At 35.0% G+C, this 23,135-nt stretch overlaps 1 protein-coding gene across 1 annotated transcript; it reads right to left on the bottom strand.

Moving 5' to 3' along the window:
• Nucleotides 1-4,229: 4,229 nt before the first annotated feature.
• Nucleotides 4,230-11,523, bottom strand: LOC137634187 (uncharacterized). Its single transcript, XM_068366457.1, has 2 exons — nt 10,904-11,523; nt 4,230-10,582 (listed from the first exon to the last, which is right to left on the bottom strand). Exon 2 carries the CDS (start codon nt 9,888-9,890, stop codon nt 4,230-4,232), a length of 5,661 nt encoding a protein of 1,886 aa, XP_068222558.1. The 5' UTR covers nt 9,891-10,582; nt 10,904-11,523.
• Between the last annotated feature and the right edge of the window lie 11,612 nt (nt 11,524-23,135).

Genomic DNA, 23,135 nt, shown 5'->3' with positions numbered 1-23,135 from the left:
ACCACATTTCCAAAAAAGATAGATCTTAGGCCTTGGACGACTCCATTAACCTTTGGCGGAGGTCAGAAACCTCTGATTGCTCTTATTTTCACTTGGCAGACTTTGACAATAATCTGTTCAACTTCACACAGTTAAGAAGTTGATTTTGGGGGCAGAACTTTCATTACTTTAAAAAAAAAATAGGTAATTGAGTAGACAGTTGACCAAGCTGAGTGAGGTAGGAACACAAGTGTACAGTACATGCGTATGTTACCCCTTAAAGATTTGGTTTTGGTGGCCACCCTCTTGGAAATCTTTGCGACTCTTCATCTATTATTGAATTGTCAAACTATAATTCTAAGAACCTTTTACAACGACCCAACTCTCCCAAGTCTGCTGGATTTCACTTATCGTAAGTGACATTTCAATGTATAGTATGAAATACGTATAATTTATAAACTGAGATTGCATCGACTCTCTTGTGGAGCATGAAGTTTAAGGTGTACCAGTGCGAGTTTCCTCAACTACTCCGACGGGGAGTTTTCTGTTTCTGAGAAATAGAAGCTATCAGAGGAAATGGTTCGAAGTTTTCGGTATGTGCCTAACTTTTCTTATCTTGATTTGCCGATTATGGTATCGGAACATTTTGAAAATTTAGTTTCAAGTCCAGATATATGTTTGTATGTATGTATATATATATATATATATATATATATATATATATATATATATATATATATATATATATATATACATATATATACATATACATATATATATTATATATATACACATACATATATATATATATATTATATATAAAATTACAATATATGTATGTATATATACTATATAATATATATATATATATATATATATATATAAAATTTTGAATACATATATATATATATATATATATATATATATATATATATATATATATATATATATATATATACTATATAAGTGTACGTGACCCGTCAAAAAATACGGCTAAATATTTTGATAGATTCATACGAAAACACACGCACACGTACACACACAAAGATTCAACCCTTCCCACTGTACCCCATTTCCTAACTATCTCTCACTAAGGTATGATTCCCCACTCACACTCCTATCCAAGTGATGGTCTGAGACTGTGTTGTCATGCGTTTGGCAATGCTGCTCAGCATAACAGGAAATATATATATATATATATATATATATATATATATATATATATATATATATATATATATATATATATATATATATATATATATATATATATATATATATATATATTCATTCATTCATTCAATTAAACCACAAATACCCCCTAAAACCGAAGTCGCTTTGCTACGGAATCACAGACCCATAAGAAAATTCCTTTAATGATGAATATTTCTGCCTCGCCAAGAATTCGAACCTTAGCGTCGATAGAAATAAGGGCAAACATTAGACTTTACCTCACTCGGCTGTAAAGAGAGGTGGAAGTTAATTTACACTCTGCTGTATTTAATCTTTTCGAATTTAGGATTTGTACTTACAATCGAAATAAATACATACCCATTATTACGACTGCTTAGGAAATATGTATAGAAAGATTCTTGCTTGCAAGGCAACGCTAAACAAAGGATATTTCCTAAATGGAAGGAAATTGAAACGCCATAGTATCGAATCGCATTGTTACTGAAAATTAGAATGTTCGTTTTTTGGGGGTCGTTGGGGGAGTGGACTGAGCTGGGAGAATTCGAAATGCAATAGGTAGAAGAATAGAATATTGTTTTTTACGCTGTTTGATATTAGGTCATATCATTAAAGTAAGAATTTCTGATTCACGCTACTACATGCAGTCATTGTCAAGCGCTGCTTTCTGTATTCTCCAATCTTTAAATAACTTTCTTTCATGTTACTTGTAAGGTTGAAACGTTGGTATGAGATTTAACCTTTTTGCATCTCGTAGGAGGATAGTGCCGTGAGTGTACCTCAAGCAGTGTACTGTAAGTCATACTTAAGAGTATTTGAAGCATTCATACCCTTCTACTTTACCTTTTTTTTCAGTTTCTTTTCTTTCATCTTGCTGTCCAATCTGTTCCAACTTCTACCTAATAGTGTAATTGTGGATTTTACCCCAGATGCGTTTTGGTACTGAATGGCCTCAAAGGTCCCAACGCGGGACTCTTTAGTCCAAATCCTCAAATACCACCCAATCCACCTTTTTACAAGTTGAAAAGTTGTAACCAGCCTTAGCACATCTCCAATCCCCCAAATAGAGAACTGGCCATTGTGAATTAAAATCTTTAGTGGTAAAAATATAGAATGCACCGTGCTGAACATTTTTTTTTGGGGGGTGGGTATAAAAAAAGTCTATCAGTTACTAAATATAACTTTAACAGCTATTAAACACAATTTTTTTTTTCAAGAAGCGCAGCTTTAAACGTCTCAAGTGGACTATGTGTATGTACCTTAAAAAGGGGCCTCTTAAAGAGACGTGTAGTCTGTAACGGAATGTCACGCGTTGTATTATAAAATACTGGTCTCGAAATGTAATTTGCTGACGAAAAAAAGGTTAATAAGATGAGATAGACCGATAAGAAAATGGCCTTAAGGCAACAATGCACACATTGCATTTTTCATTATAATTTGTTTTCACAATTTCTGCAAAGAAATTCGTTCTAGAATTACCTTTGCCATTTACCTTGATCATGATAAAACTAATGCATTCCAAAACACTTTTTTCTTTTTTAATTTGCATATATTCTTGATAATTTACATTTCTTCGTAATCATTACTAAACGAAGGTAAATTTCAATAATTCTCTTTGGTAGAACTAAAAAAAAAACTGTTGAAATTTATTTAAGAGATATTAAAAGCCATATAACATAATTAAAATTGGAATATCTATATATTGTTACTCTGACATGGGTTTTGCATTAAGGCTGGTTGAATATTTTCCTCTCCACAATTTTCCGATAATTGATTGAATACATATGAACTAAACATTATATATATACTTATTCACTTAAACAAATACTTAGGAAAGTAATTTAAACAGCCTTAAACACACAAATTAATATAATTATTAACACCTTACAATTAACAATAAACACGCTGAAGGTGGCAAGCCAAATAGTACATTCGTATGTTAGACCGGTTTATAATTAAATAGAATTCCTGTTGACGAAAGGACCTCATCCAAACGTAGGCGAAGCGAGAAAGTCCTATTCAGTGAATATGTTTAGCTTGTAACCACTCTGTCCTAAAAATATGAACAATATCACTATTAGTGACATGGAAACAGCAAGTCAAATTAAATTTCCCCAGAATTATTCAAAATTAAGCTGCAAAACTTTTACAGGGCTTCGCACAAATAAAAATTAACCAAAGCCATAAACATAATAAATGCAACCTTGGACACAAATAACCTGGAAATTTTATATGAATAAATTGACTCAAAAGGACCAAGAATAGTTATTTAATAATTAAGGATTTAGCAAGACCTTTACTTAAATATAAATGAAAGTGCTGGCAATAACAAGGAATCGAACTAAAACCCGCTTCCTTCAGTTGAACCCCATACCTGTTATTGTCCAGAGAGGCATATAAGTGGAAGTGACGACGACATTCACCACAAGAGCACGTTGCAGACAAAGGAGCCAATTTTTCGACACATCAAGCTAGGACTCCACTTGGGCTCAATCACACATATCGATGCTGAATACATCACAGTAAACCCTTGGCCATAACTCGAGGACGAGGACTTCAGAACTGTATACGTCTCTACGTGGCACATGGTCGTGGTAAACTAATAGAAGAAGATATCCAGTGGTCCAGTGGGGTTTTTACAACATCCACATATTGTACATATTCCTCACTGTATAATTATTGATGAAGAAACACATCTGCGAAAAACACTTGAAAAACGAATATTAATAATTTCACAGAAGGGTTCGAGGAGGAGTTGCTGCCATACTGCCGACGGAGAGATGTCTCTGCTTCTGTCTTACAGTACATAACCATATCGGCTTGTATAGTTATAACAAGGTAATAAGGGAACCAATGGAAGTGGGTTAAAAAATGAAAAACAAGCTAATTCAATACCAACTTAAAACTATCAAACAACCACCTACTCCCTTTGAGTCAAAATACAAAGTTAATACAAACAAAAATGAAAAGTTACGAATTATATTCGTAATTTTCTGGACATTGCAGGCCAGGGATACAATTTTATATGTAAATTGTATAAAAATTCAATCAAACTTAATCTAAATATTCAAATATTCTCGTGTTCGCTGCTCACTTAATATCGCAGCCTTCCTGCGAACACGAAGATTATTAGTGTCATTATTTTGTTCAACATCAGGGGTAGGGATACAGTTATCTTCACCCAAATCCTTCACCTCTAGATAAGGAATTAAAGTCGAGATGTGACGTTTTATAATTTCCTTGGTCTTACCCTTTAAAAGGGTCACTCCAGTTACCTCACCATTGCTATTGACTTCTAGTTTCTGGACAATAGCCATAGGATAGCTGCTAGGTTTAGTGTTAAGTTCCTTTAAAAGGACTATGTCCCCTACCTTAATATTATGTTGCTGGGCTGGACGGTACCTATCCTTCTTATCAACTGCTTGTGACAAAAGTGTCCCCAGAAACTCCGAATGATAATTCTCAATCAAATTTCGCCTAACTTTACGAAGTTTCTCAAACTCATCATTGATACGACTAGTTGAACTAACTGGTGCTTGCCAGTCTGGATCATTGGGCATTCCTTGCAGTGAAGGAATTAGGTTTAAAGAAAGAGTATCGTATCCTCTTATCAATTTCTCTGGGGTTATAGGTTCGGGTACATCATTAACATTAGCTTCCCTCAATCCATTTTTGAATGCAATAGGGCGCTTATTAACCAGATGTTTAGTGTGTTCTACAACAAATTCAAACTCTGCAAAAGATAAAACCCAATTCTTAATAGAACCAAAGAGCAGTCTTTTTACCATTTTCACACACGTCTCAACCAAGGAACCGAGTTTACTACAACCCTTAAAGTATTGTTGAAAGGTTAAGGGTTTCACATTGTTCTCCTCAAAGTAAAGCCGAGTCTCATGATCACTGATAAAATCATGAATTATGTTGGCGCCTGCAACAAGCTGAGAGCCTAGGTCACTGACAACAAGCTGTGGTACTCCATAATTAAAACAATGAAGTTGAAAAGATCTTAAAAACTCTTTGACCGAGAGGTCATTACATATCCTGAGATCAATTCCTCGACTCCAAGTACATGCAAAAATAAGTAACCAAACCTTTTGAGATTCAGAGTCCTTTTTAACTGTAAAAGGACCAAGGTAGTCAATAAAAACATTATTGAAGGGAATAGATGGTGGGTCAGATCTGAACTCTCTATAAACATTTTGATTCAACTGGAAAGTTCTGTTGTTGAATCTCCTACAATGAACACAAGTTTTAAGAATTTTCTTAATGGTAGAAAAGTGTTTAGGAACATAAAACGTACGTCTAATGGCAGACAATACAGCATAACATCCAGAGTGGGATAATTTCGAATGAGCATCAAGAACAATTAGTCTAGTTAAAGCACTATCCCTCGGCAACAATATAGGAAATTCATTTTGACCATCCCATGTCTTAAACTTACTTTTCACCCTAATAACGTTATTATTGTCAAGAAAAACATTCATTTGAGTAACTATCTTAGGTAGGTCTTTAAGTCTAACCTTTTGATCCTGAAAATACGAAAAAACTTCAGGGAAAAACAAATTTTGCTCTGTAGATATAATCTGGGTAAGGGCCTGAGCAAACAGGTTACTATTAGGTGATTTAGGACTGCCTTCTATCCCTATCTTCTGCTTCCATTTCATAACACACCGCAAGACTCTTCGGTGAATCAAAACCAATCTCCTAAAATCAGAAATATCATTAGGGTCTATTAAATGAGCATTTCCGGAACTATTTGGCGAATGTTCAGAATTAATTCCCACATATACATTATGATCGATGACAGGAGCCATTTTGTCAACAGTCAGTGGATTAGGAATGACAACAGATAATTCATCTTCAGTCTTAATAAAGTTTGAATCTGGTCCAATAAGAAAATTTGTTTTCATAAGAGACCTATAAGAAAAGGGGCGAGTAGTGCTGTCTGCTGGGTTTTCTTTTCCTGAAACGAAACAAAACTTAACAGGGTACTTTTCACATAGCCTCTGGATTGAATTAAGCCTGTTAGTGGTAAATACACCAAGTCTCTGCATTTTTTCCATCTTGGACACACAAGAATTGAGCCAATGAAGTGAGCATATTGAATCAGTATACAACAGTAATTCAGATATGTTAATTGGCTTCATACACACATCACCTGTAAGGTCTCTGTGTAACTCCATTAAGCTTTCAACACCAAACAAAACTGCATTAAGTTCCAATGACGGAATCGACTTATTCTTCAAATGTGTATTAACCATACGGTTTTTAGCTTGTAGGAAACAACACTGATTTGTCTCAACATGACATATAAAAACTACAACACCATAAAGAGAACGACTGGCATCTGTAAATGCTATTAGTTTGTATTCACCGTCCCTAGAACCAACAAACCTTGGCACTCTTATTATGGGGGAGGAATTTGCCTGCCTACACAAGTTTTTCCATTCACGAACCAAGTCATTATTAAGAGGTTTGTCCCAATCAAGATCTTTACAACATTGGAGCCTATTCATGAATAACCTACTCCTGTTCATGAGTGGCAAATTAAACCCAAAAATATCGAACTGTGCAGCTATGGTGGTCAAAACCTCACGTTTAGTACTGGCATCTGCATTAAGATTGATAGGCTTGGTGAAAATTTCATCACTTATCCTATTCCATGTTAAACCAAACAATTTATTCTCTATAGGTGTCTCAATTTTCATATCTTTATCAATTCTACTCTGCAAGGAAATATCATTAGTTATTAACTGCTGCACTGAAAATTTAAAGGACTCGAACACCTTAGGTAAAACCGAATAAGCCCACTGAAGGGTATCAAGATTGTCACAAGAATAGGCTCCGTTGTCCATGTATGTTAATGAATAGATCAACTTCTTACATTCTTTTAATTTGTCATCATCTTTATCAGAGTTAATAATCAATATATAAAAAAGTGATATCATAAGGAGAAAAGGACTGCAACGTAAACCAAAACTTAGTCTGACATTGCGAAATGCAACCAGGGTATAATCATCTTTCCTAACATTACGAAACCAGTAAAATAGAAGTTTTGCCTGATCGTTCTCGCTCAAAGTCAACATATTGAATGCCTTTTTCAAATCAAATGTCAATAATTTCTCGTCGAACCGAAGATGAATGAAAGCTGACAACATTTTCTGGTTCAGATTAGGGCCTGGGAACATACACTGGTTATGGGACAAATTCAGACCTTTATTACGTTCATTTTCACTCAAATTCGAGAGATAAACTATCCTACATTTCGTTGTCTCACGTTGAGGCTTGAAAACAGCCATGTGGGGAATGAAAGAATAATTTGGGTGTTCTAATTTAAATTGTTCAAGATTATCTACAGGTTCAATAATACCCTCGGCTAACTGATCTCTGAAAGTCTGATCCATCAATAGCAAATTACCTTTATCTTTCTTGTGCTTCTTTAATGTAGACTTTAAAATTAATTTAGCTAACCTCTCATTCTTAGAGAGTAAATGAGATAGTTTACCATTCCACAACAAAGGAACCCTAATCCTGCCATCTGTTTCCCTGAAAAGATTTTTTAGCGTGAAATCAATTAACTTCCTATTCAGATCAGTTGTCTGCTCATCACATTCAGGCTGATCATAATTAAGATAATTACGGCATTCTGCCTCAAGTATATGGTTAGTGGCCTCTCTTAACTTTTCCTCTATGACCTTGCCTTTAGTGTTCAATACGTTAAAGTTACAACTAGTAGCAATATTACCAAAATCAAGGTCTTTAATTTCCTCACTAAATGAGGGACTAAAATAATCACAACCCAATAAAAAAGAATGTGTGCATATACTTACAGAGGAGTCCACAACAGGGAAAGATAACAATGGCTCACTGGAATCAGTGTTCATGCAATAGAAATTACTGTCGCGAGTCTGCAAATAATCCACATTATTGATCAATCTGTCAAGATTTCCTGTTAGCATAATGCCATGTAACGTATCTATATATACAGAGGGGTCATTATTGCCAAATACAACGTCTTTTCCCAACAAACAATGAGAAGAATCTGAACCTAACAAGACATCAATGTCACTAATTTCACTAGATTTTGGGTCTAGGAAGGAATCAGCAAAGGAATAACCTCTATCTTTAAAGGCTTTAATAACCTTCCCTAAACCAGGTAAGGACAACTTTATATTTATCGAGGGCACAACCATAGCAAAAATCTCAACTACACCAGTGGTTAAAGTAATAGGCAACTGTACTATTCTAGTTTTATAGACCTTGGGACCATTAAAACCATTAACTGTCGAGTCAACATCATTGCATATAACTTTAAATTTACCAAAATTGGCTAGTCTCTCCGATACAAAAGTGCTTTGTGAACCGGTATCCTTGAGCCCTCTGAATAATCTCCCTTGACCTGAAACTTGGAAAGTAAAAGTTGGAAGTGCAGATCTACTACTACAATTAGGCAGTATGGCTACTCCACTATTCGTCGCTGTTTTAACTGTAGCAGAACTAGACGGCTCATTTTTACTTTGGGTGGAGCTTGTCTTTATGCATAAAAAGGAGAAATGCCAACCGCCACAATGATAACACTTTTTGCGAAACCTGAAAGAACATTTAGTAGACGGGTGCATAAAACTTCCACATTTTACACAGCCCTTGCACTCTGACAATTTCGATACTTTCTCCTGTGCAGTAGGGAAATTTGGACATTTGGAAATAAAGTGATTAATATCCTTTGAATCTACCTTTTGGCACAAGTTGCAACTTTTTGATGCATTGTTAATATTAGAGTCGACTTTGATAGCCAAACTAGTCGAAGTATCCTGCAGATTCTTCCCTTGAAAATTTCCAGAAATAGCGGGACCTTTAAACTTTGAAATTTTCCTAGCATTCTCATACCTTTCAGTGGCAGTAAAGAAGTTATCCTTAATATCCTTACAGCTAGGACGAGTTTGATTGGTAATCTGAACCAACTCTTTCTTAAATTGTTCATTAAGGCCTGACCATGCAAAATACTGTATAAAATCATCTGCCGTTATTTCTAGTGTACTAACAGACTGCAATATAGTCCTGAATTTTGAAATATATGAATATGGATCATCTGAAAGCCCTAACTTAAGTTCTGTCAACTGCCTGATCGTGTTTACCTTACGAGTGCTTTCCGAAGCAAATGCTGCCTTCAAAAGCTCTACTGCATCATTAAAGGTTTGCTTGTCCGCCTCTAAAGAATCCAACAACAATTTCGCACGACCGTCTACTTGCTGCTTGAGCAACAACAAAAGATCACGATCTGGGTATGTAAAGGAATTAGTGGTACTTAGGAATTCCTTAAGAAATGACGTGAAGTCCTCGTTTTCTTTACTGGTAAACCTGGGTAAAGGAGCAGTTGGCTGCTTTAACAAGGAACGAGCATTATCAATGCTAACATTCGAATGATTAGAGAGAGAAGCAGGCAGCAAAGACAAGCAAATCTGGATTCTATCCTGGTAATCCTGACATATGTCACTCTCTGTATCTAAAGCCGCCTCTGTTACCCCGTCATCTGAAAACTTCAATTCAAAAACATTTTGGTCCAATTCCAATAAACTCTTCTGGTAGTTAAGCAGAAGACCCCTTTCGGTCGTTTGCAAGGCTGGATCTAAACCCCTGTAATTATCACGTTTATCATAACAAACAGTAACTTTTTTACGAACCGTTTTGCGCCTGGAAATTACAGCTTTTAAATCTGACATTTTAATCTAGCAGAATAAATTTACCTAAACAAAAGCAAAAGATAGATCATGTAAATCTATATAAATATAATTGAACGCGAATTAGTAACTTTAAATGGAGCTAAACAAACAAACTGCTACATTCAATAAACACTGAATTAAACACGTGCTAAATATAAGTACGCCAAAAAAACTTTATACATGAAAACAAAAAGTACTAAATTATTATAGACACGTAAGAAATAGTAGAATGTCACCGAAAACAAGCACGTTACAATATGCTAATTACCTCACCGCATAAGACACTATATTTCGCGATCTATTTATATTAGCGTTTAACAACAACTAAAGAAAAATTACTGGACCACTGGAAACCCCCGCAACGAGCTATACCTGACCGTCAACACTTGCCACCTTCTCGCTAAAAATCCTGTCACGGTCGCCATGAACTAAACATTATATATATACTTATTCACTTAAACAAATACTTAGGAAAGTAATTTAAACAGCCTTAAACACACAAATTTATATAATTATTAACACCTTACAATTAACAATAAACACGCTGAAGGTGGCAAGCCAAATAGTACATTCGTATGTTAGACCGGTTTATAATTAAATAGAATTCCTGTTGACGAAAGGACCTCATCCAAACGTAGGCGAAGCGAGAAAGTCCTATTCAGTGAATATGTTTAGCTCGTAACCACTCTGTCCTAAAAATATGAACAATATCACTATTAGTGACATGGAAACAGCAAGTCAAATTAAATTTCCCCAGAATTATTCAAAATTAAGCTGCAAAACTTTTACAGGGCTTCGCACAAATAAAAATTAACCAAAGCCATAAACATAATAAATGCAACCTTGGACACAAATAACCTGGAAATTTTATATGAATAAATTGACTCAAAAGGACCAAGAATAGTTATTTAATAATTAAGGATTTAGCAAGACCTTTACTTAAATATAAATGAAAGTGCTGGCAATAACAAGGAATCGAACTAAAACCCGCTTCCTTCAGTTGAACCCCATACCTGTTATTGTCCAGAGAGGCATATAAGTGGAAGTGACGACGACATTCACCACAAGAGCACGTTGCAGACAAAGGAGCCAATTTTTCGACACATCAAGCTAGGACTCCACTTGGGCTCAATCACACATATCGATGCTGAATACATCACAGTAAACCCTTGGCCATAACTCGAGGACGAGGACTTCAGAACTGTATACGTCTCTACGTGGCACATGGTCGTGGTAAACTAATAGAAGAAGATATCCAGTGGTCCAGTGGGGTTTTTACAACATCCACATATTGTACATATTCCTCACTGTATAATTATTGATGAAGAAACACATCTGCGAAAAACACTTGAAAAACGAATATTAATAATTTCACAGAAGGGTTCGAGGAGGAGTTGCTGCCATACTGCCGACGGAGAGATGTCTCTGCTTCTGTCTTACAGTACATAACCATATCGGCTTGTATAGTTATAACAAGGTAATAAGGGAACCAATGGAAGTGGGTTAAAAAATGAAAAACAAGCTAATTCAATACCAACTTAAAACTATCAAACAACCACCTACTCCCTTTGAGTCAAAATACAAAGTTAATACAAACAAAAATGAAAAGTTACGAATTATATTCGTAATTTTCTGGACAACATATTAGCATTAAAATACATTAAGATACTACCGCGAGAGAGTTATGTGGGCCTTTGACTGCCCAGACAGTACTATATTGGATCCTTCTCCCTGTTTACGGTTCATTTTCCTTTTGCTTACACATACACCGAATAGTATGGGCTATTCTCTACAAATTCTCTTCTGTCCCCATACACCTGACAACGCTGAGATTACATAACAATTCTTCTTCACCCAAGGGATTAACTACTGCACTGTAATTTTTCAGTGGCCACTTTCTTCTGGGTAAGGATAGAAAAGACTCTTTAGCTATAGTAAGCAGCTCTTCTAGGAGAAGGACACTCCAAAATCAAATCATTGTTCTCTAGTCTTGGGTAGTGTCATAGCTTCTATACCATGGTTTTCCACTGTCCTGGGTTAGAGTTCTATTGCGTGAGGGTACACTCTGGCACACTATTCTATCTCATTTCTCTTCCTCTTGTTTTGTTAAAGTTTTTATAGTTTATATAGGAAACATTCATTTTGATATTGTTACTGTTCTTAAAATATTTCATTTTCCTTGTTGCCTTTCCTCAATGGGCTATTTTCCCTGTTGGAGCCCGTTGGGTTTATAGCAACCTGGTTTTTTTAACTAGGTTTGTAGCTTAGCAAGTAATAATAATAATAATAATAATAATAATAATAATAATAGTGAAATAGAAGTATTTCAGAACTTGATTGGTTTGATAATTTTTCAAAACACTTGAAAAAATAATAGATCATTCATGAGATGAGTGAAATATCAAATAACCCTACTTCTCATTTGCACAAAGAAATTATTGTATTTACGGCAGGTATTTGAGAGACTCCTTATAGATAAAGTAATCCTTTTGGTAGCAAGTGCTTTTACTTCAGTTTGTTGATGCAAAAATCGAAGGGAAGTACCCGAAAAATTTCCATAGCAGCTTATAATGGGCGTAAAAATACGAAAACTTGAAATTAATTTTCATCATTTCCCATTGTAAGAGGGAGATAAATGGGATACATAAAAGAGCATCTGTTTATTATTCGTAGCTGCCTTCTCTGCTTCTCTCCCCCAAGACGGAAAGAATGAAAATTATTTCGTTTTTTTCCAGTTGAATAAAAGAGGAGAGGATGAAGTATCTCTTCCTGGAACTGCTTAAGAAGTTGCACAATAAAGAACGTTAATGAGACGACTGCCTGACTACTTTCATATTGGGTCTCTCTCTCTCTCTCTCTCTCTCTCTCTCTCTCTCTCTCTCTCTCTCTCTCTCTCTCTCTCTCTCTCTCTCTCTCTCTCTCTCTAAGTTTGCATAAATATGGTTTTCCATTACGAAACCTCACACTAATTTTCCCTCATACAAATTTGTAATCTTGTACATGGTGTTTAGGGTCAGAGAGAGAGAGAGAGAGAGAGAGAGAGAGAGAGAGAGAGAGAGAGAGAGAGAGAGAGGAGAGAGAGAGAGAGAGATGATGATTGTAAGTACAAAATAATTTCTTACCTTCTTTTTAATATATATATATATATATATATATATATATATATATATATATATATATACATTGAATATGTATGCAGAGAGAGAGAGAGAGAGAGAGAGAGAGAGAGAGAGAGAGAGAGAGAGAGAGAGAGCAAATTCATTGTGAATACAAAATATTTTCTTACATATATTCTCTGGCAGTGTTTTGTATTATATCGTTGGAATTTTTTCTTCCATTACTTGTGAACAGGATATATCTATAGCATTTTGTTACATACAGTACAATCAATTTTTTTTTAGCTATGAAATAGATCCTTTTTATTTGTCACAGCATACTGGTGACCTATATACAATATTTATCAGTCATTCTACTTCAGTAACCTAGAAGAAGATAGGGTTTTGAAATACTAGTTATTAAATTTTGATTAATATTTCTTGAATATATTAATTTCATTGATTTTTCCATACATTAACTGCGATATATATTTGCTTATACAATTAGTTAAGTTATTAGACTATGGATAAATTCCTGGATCTCACTATCCTCTCTTAGAATTCGTTTTCATTTTCAGAGTTCTACATAAATGATTCCTTTATTCCTTGTGAAATCTATCCCTCAGCTGGGCACGACGTCGAGATGCTGGAACAATGATATTTGCGTCGTGTGTTGAAAGTTATCTTTAAGCCATTTCGAACCTCTCTCGTCTATTCCCTAGGAATGGAAACGATCAGAGGAAATGGTCTGGTCTCTCTCTCTCTCTCTCTCTCTCTCTCTCTCTCTCTCTCTCTCTCTCTCTCTCTCTCTCTCTCTCTCTCTCTGGGTCTCATCCCTATTGATTTCCCGATTATATTCCCCGAAGTTTTCATTTTTCATTCAACAGGTTTATTCGAAATGTTTGAGATTCTGCTCTTGTCTCTCTCCGTTTGAAGGTCAATGATTTCAGGGAGATGGGTTTTGATTTTTAATGTCAAAGGGTTGTTCGGTGCATTTACCCGTCGGGTCTCGGTCTTTGCCGAAAGTCTTTTGTTTCTTCTCTCTACTATTCTCAATAGATTTTACCCTCAACATGTAGGACGTTTTGTTCCCTAGCAATTATTTGATAAATTGTTGCCTTTTTTGTGAAAACCCAAACTATTGTTCGGCTGTTCTTAATCGCTAAGTGGTCTTGCTCAGCAATTATTGATCCTGTTAACTCATTTCTTTTAATCAACGCTGCTATTGTACATATGATCGTTTCTGTTGCATTTTCATGTGGAAATTTCTTAGACTTTTAAAGTTTGGTCGTATTTTGTTGGCAGAAAGTATACATAGATGTGTATTCTTTCTTTTTGTGCATTTCTATTCCATTTCACTGCAGAATTCTTCGATGTTTGGACCACTTCATTAATTGTAACTTTTTCTACTAATTTTGCTCATTTATTTGTTTCAGTACTTCCGGTTAATAAATCTAAGAAAATCAATTCTGTTTTTGTTACTGAATCAGGTTATTTTTTAATGTCATTATTGTTAGCTAAGCTACAACCTTAATTGGAAAAGCAGGATGCTATAACACTAAGCGTTCCAACAGGGAAAATAGCCCAGTTAGAAAAGCTGATAAGGAAATAAATGATCTAGATGAAAAGTAATAAATAAAAACTATAAAATATTTTAAGATTAATATATATATATAGATATATATCTATACATATATATATATATATATATATATATATGTGTGTGTGTATATATATATATAAATATATACTTGTATATATGTATATATATATGTATATATTTATTTATATATATAGACATATATATATATGTGTGTGTATATATACAGCATATATATGTATGTATATATATATATATATATATATATGTGTGTGTGTGTGTGTGTATATATATATATATATATATATATATATATATATATATAAAAACTATGGAGTGAGACTTATGCCAGCGTGTTCAACAGGAAATCCTTCGCTGCAGGTTTGATTTCCTGAGGTTCCACTGATTCAATTGCCTGATAAGGAAGATCATTCCACAATTTGGCCACAGTTGTAATAAAGCATTTCGAATACTGTGTAGTACTGAACCTTAATAAAACTTCTAGAATACTGTGTAGTATTGAGCCTTATGATTGAGGAAGCATGACTGATTAAATTAACTGTATACGTACTACAGTCTGAGGAGATTTGAATGTTAAGGAGATTCAGAATTATGAATAATCTTGTGCAATATGCATAAAGAACTAACTGAACGGCGGTGCCAGAGATCAATATCCAGATGAGGAATAATAAATTTCATAAACCGCACTTTTTTGTCCAACAAATGGAGATGATAGCATCGGAAGTCCAGATTAGAGAACAATAGAAACTTACTGTTCAATAAATTTCTTTTTCCTGATCTAGATATTAATTTCTGGCAGAGCCCTTAAGATTTTTCATAATTCAGACCATCCTTTACAGTCAGATCTTCCCAGACTGTTCCATCCTGTACGTAGTACTAGGCATATAGTTTGTTCTAAAGCATGACCTCACAATCATAAGGCACAAGGCTTGACAGTATTGTAGAAGTTTTTTCATCAAGTATTGTGGAATGATCTTTTATTCATGCAGTTAAATCAGTGGAACTTACCAGTTCAAACCTTTTGTAGATGTTTTTCTGTTTAGCAGCTTCACTTGTGTTGTTTTATAGTTTATATATGACTGATCTTATTTTAACCCTGTTACAGATCTTAGATTTTTTTGTTTATATATTTTTCATTCATTACCTCATATATATTCTCACCATTCTCGCTAGACGCCAGGTAGGCTTTTCAAGCTTTGTCACTCGCTCTGCTTTAGAAACTGTCTTCACTGCTGACGATCTTCATATAGCATGTCTTCTTCAATATCGTGAAAATTCACACCTCTCCTTGTCACTACTCTTTCAATATTTTCCATTCACCTTATCTTCGGCCTACCAACTGGTCTTCTGCCTTGGGGTCTCCATTCCAAGAATTTCGTTAGGTATTGTTCTTCTTCCATTCTTATGACGTGTCCAAACCACCTTAGTTATCCTTTTTTTTTTAATTAAGTCCAAAATTCCCTACACTTCTAATTCACTCCTGATGTCTTCACTTCGAAGTATATCCAGTCTTGTGATACCTTTTATCAATTTCATACCTTTATTTCTGCTGACTAGAGCTGGCATCTAGTCTTTGAGGTTGCCGTCCAAGATTCATGGCCGTAGGTTAGAACTGACCTCAGTATGGAGATGTATATATAAATTTGTATATATAATATATATGTATATAATATATATATATATATATATATATATATATATATATATACAGTATATATATCATATGTATATATAAATATATATATATATATATATATATATATATATATTATGCTTTCCTCACTGAGCTACTTCCCTTGTTGGAGCCTTTGAGCTTGTAGCATTTTGCTTTTCCAACCAGGTTTGTAGCTTAGCTCAGGTATTAATGAAAATGATAATAAGTGCTAATATTTTTCCTTCGTTAACATCAAGTTGGCTTATTTATCTTGTTAAGAAGATGACGCTCGCTATTTGTCCAGATACCTTAGATTTGTGTCTTAAAGCTAAGACTGAAAGTTTTTTCATCTCTTTCACCAAATTTAGTGTTTGAAATAACCACCAGTCTTTATTCTCTTCCTTCTGTATGATGATTTTAAGCGGGAAAGTATATAAGGTCATTGCTGATTTTAAAATACGTCTCGCTAAATAAGGAATGATAATTTGTCACAAGTTCCTTTCAATTGGCAGTGGTAAAAAAATATCACATTGTGTTGTAATTACTGTCAAGAGTGAGATCGATATAATTGGTTAATTAGAAATGTTGAACTGTATTTTCCCAATGTTTATTCAACTGACTTTATCCCCAAGACTAATTTTATTGTTATAGGGATATCATCTCTGCTTGTTCATATTTTTGTACGTCCCGCAGAAGGGACGGAAAAGTATTTTTTTCAGTCTAGGATGAGGGTGGTTGGTGTAATACAATACTGAAAAGTTTCTAAATACATAAAGATTCTGCAGATTTTGCAGGTCTCAACAAGGACCTACTGGTCTTGAAATAAAATCCAGCGAAACACAATGGGTAGGGTATTATGGTATAGAATAGGAATTGTTTAGAAGAAAAAAAAAACTGTCTAATGGATGCGATTCATGGCAAAATATCTGGGAAAGTGACTGGTTTTTTACAATAGTAAGTTTTGGACAGAAATGTGTTGTATTCTTGGCTTTTTAGTATCTGCATGTATGTAATGATGCAGTAAGTTATAAAAATGATATTAGACGTAGGTGTAAAGCTAATGGACCGGAAAAGAAAGTGAGTTAAGAATAGATTTTGGCGTTGGTGGTTCCATATAACAGACTACTGATCGGTAATTGAAGAGAAATTCAGACGCCAGTAATAGAGTTTGAAAGTCTTGAGAGGAGAAAGATGAAAATTGAAGCCGGGAAGGTGGAGCATTGAATTTTATTATGGACAGTAGATGAATGGATGTGGTCGATTCTTAAAAATATTTCAGGATAGGTATAGTAATGATAGTAATATGAGAGATGAGGTGAGTCACATCATAGGTAAATCAAGGGAAAGTAGTTGGGTGTGTGTAAAATATAGGAAAGAAACTTATTGTGTGAGTCGAAAGCAGTGCATAGAATAACTAGAGAGAGAGAGAGAGAGAGAGAGAGAGAGAGAGAGAGAGAGAGAGAGAATGTTGAGCCAGCTGTTCTTGATAGAAGTGAAATGTGTGGAATGCAACCGATGGTAAAAAAATGTTGAAGCTCATTCAACTCCTGAGTGGATGAGAGTATTTTGTGGCGGGTTGGTCATGTAGAAAGAATGAAGGCAATATATAGTGTTACAAGTGTGTGAACTGCTGAAGTTTTACCTTAAGTAGAAGAGGAAAATCTATGAAAGTCTTGATAGATGGAATGAAAAAGGTTGAAGAAAGGGAGGGTTTTGACATGGAATTACTGGTAGTGCATGCAATAGAAATGAATGACCCAGTGTGTTTGTAAGACCTTCATCCTTTCACTATGGAACCTTCTTCGTATATGAATTAAGTAGCTAACAATTCAGTATGAATGAGACAGTATTTGTTACGTTATTTCTCTTGAGCCACTCTCTGTGATGGGAAGCCTCTCAAAGTTTCTAAAATTTACCATTTAATATTATTTTTATTATTATTATTATTATTATTATTATTATTATTATTATTATAATTATTATTATTAATTGCTAAGCTACAACTCTAGTTGGAAAAGCAGAATGCTATAAGCCCAGGGGCTCCAACAGGGAAAATAGCCCGGTGAGAAAAGGAAACAAAGAAAAATGAAATATTTTAAGAACAGTAATATTAAAATAAATATCTCCTATATAAACATAAAAACTTTAACAAAACAAGAGGAAGAGAAATAAGATAGAATAGTGTGCCCGAGTGTACCCTTAAGCAAGAGAAATCTAACCCAAGATAGTGGAAGATCATGGTACATACAAAGGCTCTGGCACTAACCAAAACTAGATTACAATGGTTTGATTTTGGAGAACTGGTCACCATATTTATGTATATTTCGATAGATATATAGGTTTTGCCTACGTAAACTTAGCCTAGTAGATTGAAGCGATTAACTAAAAATTTGATTCCGGTTACATTAGATAACAAAAAATCCCGTAAGTGAATCTAAACTTGAGTATAAAATATTTGTGATTCAAGTTACAGAACAACCAGTTTATAGTCAATAATTTACGACGTCCTCAACTCTCTCTCTCTCTCTCTCTCTCTCTCTCTCTCTCTCTCTCTCTCTCTCTCTCTCCAGCTTCCGAAGGAGGAGAGGAGGCGTAATCGATGGCCTCTCCCGAAGTATGAAGGAAGCGGAGGAGAAAATGAGGTTGGAGGAGTTGTTCCTTTAACTGCTTAAAAAGTTGCGTCATAAAGATCATTAATGGGACGAGGGACCAAATGCATCTATATTGGATGGAGTCAGTTGGTTGTACGGTGTTCTCCCCCCCCTCTCTCTCTCTCTCTCTCTCTCTCTCTCTCTCTCTCTCTCTCTCTCTCTCTCTCTCTCTCTCTCTCTCATTTTCTTATATTGACATAATTAGTGCATCGTATACCTGGTTGTTGGTAGCATATTGCGGTAGTAGTTTTGCCAGAGAGAGAGAGAGAGAGAGAGAGAGAGAGAGAGAGAGAGAGAGAGAGAGAGAGAGAGAGAGATGGAAATGAAATAAAGACGCACATGCAAACCATTTTATGCAATAAAGAAAAAATTCAATGTTGAATAAAATTAACCGTCAGGTATTTTCTACCTCCTGCTTAAATAAACGCATTTATGTGAGCTTTTTATTATAGCATTTTAGATACATTAACGAACACACCTGTGACCGAAATAAGACTGCCATAATCCCTATTGCCGAGTAAAACCTTTCAATTTGATGAGTATCAAGCAGTTCACTGTCAATATTATGTGCTGGTTTTGATGATCGAAAGTTGAGCATTCTTACTGGCGTCTTGTAAGTACATTGAGAATTTCTATTTCTGCAGTAGGATAATAAATACATTGTGCAACATCTTTTCGAGCCCCTTCCTGGTAACAAAATGATTTCACTTTTCATTTTACCTTTCCGTTTCCTTAAGCATCGTTGCTATTGAAGAAAATCAAATCCAGATTGATGTAATCGTCTCGCAACGCCTTCGGAGAACTCCATCAAATCAGAGAGAGAATCTGGAGAAAGAAAAGCAGTGGGGAATGGGAGTGAGTAGTGGGGGCTTGCTAGTCTCGGGGAAAATAACAAAACGGAAAAGTGTGGAGAAAGAAATGCACCGCCAGAATCGTATAAACAATTTATTTTCCTTTACATAAGTCTGAAAAGTTCAGAGCGAAAATTACTTTGATAACACCGTTACGTCTGCCTCTGAATGGGAGGTAGGGAAGGTTAGGGGAGCCCCTTTTCCCTTGCTCTTTTCTCGGGAGTCCCAGTGGGACATTGAATCCTGTGGAGGAACTGCAGAGGGGTGCAGGTGCTGGTAAGGTGTTGAAAATAAAATAAGATATCGCCGGCTTCCTAAATTTCCCCTCAAATCTCATCTATCCTCTGCGGCTCCTTCCTGTTTGCACGACGAAATTTTGAAAGTTAAGTTACTCAAGCTCTGATTGGAGGCAGTAAAGTATCGGCGTAAAGAGTTCAGAAAGAGTTGAATAATGCGACTGTTCCTTCAAGTGAATTCTCTTATCGTAGAATGTAGGTAGCTTTTATGCCAAAATTTCATAGTTTTTTGTCTATATATGATATACAAACACAAATGTACCTACAAACGTACATAGACTATACATGAATATATATATATATATATATATATATATATATATATATATATATATATATATATATATATATATATATATATATATATATATATATATACACACACACAAATAAGCCATATGCAGTACTGTATATTAATACATTAATGTTTTGATTCTCTTATCGACCTCGGTTTCGAAGCCCCAAGGCAGAACCACTCAAAGATAATAGCCTCTGACCGGCCGGCCGGGAATCGAACCCTGGTCCAGAAAACTCATATCACAGAGACGATACCATTTAGCCACGTGGCTAAATGGTATCGTCACTGTGATACAAGTTTTCTGGACCAGGGTTCGATTCCTGGCCGGCCGGTCAGAGGCTATTGTTTTTGAGTGGTTTCTCCTGGAGGGCTCTGATACCGAGGTCGATACGAGATTCTAGACATTAATGTGTTAATATATATAGCTTATTCGAATATGAAAAACACGTCTAAATGTGCAAAATGTATCATATATATATATATATATATATATATATATATATATATATATACAGTATATATATATATATATATATATATATATATATATATATATGATACAGAATATATAAATATATAGTATATATGTTTTTATATACAGAATATACATTATATATATACAAGAATGTAGCTTAGTGTCTATAGCAAACACATCCTAGGTGCGTCGAAGTGATGAGGAAAAAGTGTTCATACTCCGAAATGTGTAAATCTCACGGGAAAGACTACACTAGACACACGACCACCACACTCCGAAAGCATATGCTGACCCACAGAACTCTGGGAACCATAACCCAACGTTAAATCAAAATTCACGACTGGAAGCCCTCCCGAAAGGAACTAATTGACGGAACAGAGATCGTTCAGAGGGAAAGCAACTACGGCCCACCCTTTATAGCTGAAGCTGTGAGCATCATCCTCCAAAAGCCGACCCCAACCGTTCAGCATGAGCCAAACTACACCCTCCCATCAAGGAGAAAACAGCCACTTACAAAAATGGGAAATGATTGAATAGGTTGCTCTTTGATGTATGAAGTCGTGCAATACTCCACAAGAACGTCGCCTCCCTGCTTGACTGACAGCAGATAATTCTTGACCATCTGTCTATACGTCCGTTGATCTCTGCGTTATATTTTGAAGTATGTGCTCAATCAATAGCCTTATTATAATCTTCAAAACATCTGTAGTGTTGATATATTTTTATTTTCCTATTTTTTCTTGTAGCTTTAAAATGTAAACATTAAGTTAATCGTAATTTTAGCGGATTTACATTATGTAAAATGGATCGTAAAGGTAAAGTAAATCATAAATCATGACATGAAGCCAAAGTCTTGGTGAGATATTGCTTCAGTGATAATATTAGGCATTCACAGTTTCTGTAAATAATTGATTAGCCTAGAGAATCTGGTAAAACTACTAAAATACGATTATTCCGGAGAGAAGCTATATATATATATATATATATATATATATATATATATATATATATATATATATATATATATATATATATATACACATACACGTAGTTTATGGGGCGTATGAATAGTTGGAAGGATTAAAATGATCAGAGGTAAAAGAGGTTATCGTAGACAGTTCGATTGCATTATATAGGATGGAATATGATAGGCTGTTTAGACTCGTATATATTTCCCTTGATTTTGGAGGAAGAAAGAGAGGGCACCGGAGATAGCGATGTCTGCTGGAATGGAAGTGCCTATCTAAGAAATGCGAGAATGCTAGCAAGATCAAGGAAGATCCGTTGTGCAATGTGTCTCAAGGGATAGATCACAAGTTTTTTGTGCAAGTGATTCAGCATTTAAGGGCTGAATTTATGGTCTTTTAGAAAGTGATATCCCCTACTAGGAGAAACAGCTTAAGTGCTGAGAATAATTTTTTTCCTTTCTATACCATCTTCACCAACCCGTTTTTCATATTGTTCTTGATTTTTTATCTCTACATTTTATCATTCCTCTTATTCCTCCTCTGTATTGTATTCTAATCTCAAACTGGTTTTGTAATCTTCATTAAGGCCAGTATGACAGTTTTTACTTGCTTCTCTTTTTCCTTTGATACTCATTTCCTTGATTACTTCTAGTATATGGTAGTTCCAGTTACTTTTAAAAATAATCTAGTTGTAATTGTTAACTTCTGCTAAAATTACCCCAAAGATTATTATTTTATTTCTGCTGTAAATCTTATCTTCAACTTGAGAATATTGCGATTGCATTTGTTATTTGACCAATGACTCGGCAATGCCGTGCAGTGTGTGTGTATGTATGCGTGTGTGTGAGGGAAAATTGATTCATAACATTGAAGGCGACCTTTTATTAACGCCTTCATCCTTGATTTGGAACTCTTCCTACTGCTGATTATCTTGACTATGGCTCCCTTTCATCAGCAAGTCCTCTATCACTGCTTTCATGATTAACCCTTCACACTCGTCGTTCGTCGTTCATATTTTCTTTTCACCAAACAGGCACGTTGAGAAATTCTTTGTTACCCTGTTAATAAGTCTCTTACCCTTTGCATTAACGTTATCACATACATACATACATACGTACATACATCCAATGATCTTCATGTGTGCTTGTGAACACATACAGACTACTCTTCCTTTACCCTCTGCATCTGAAGTAGCTCAAGCGAACATAAATTGCAGCATTTATAAAAATAAATGTGGGGTAGGGGGCAATGGTCCAATAGTAATAAGGGACATAAGCGACATAGAGTCAAGAGAAAGGAGCAGGAAGGAATGGGGGAGAGGAAGCAGGGAAGGATA

This window comes from Palaemon carinicauda, chromosome 44, assembly GCF_036898095.1.
Source record: "Palaemon carinicauda isolate YSFRI2023 chromosome 44, ASM3689809v2, whole genome shotgun sequence".
Taxonomy (NCBI): Eukaryota; Metazoa; Arthropoda; class Malacostraca; order Decapoda; family Palaemonidae; genus Palaemon; species Palaemon carinicauda.
Note: the sequence above shows the minus strand (reverse complement) of the source record. Positions and strands in the feature narration are given on the sequence as shown.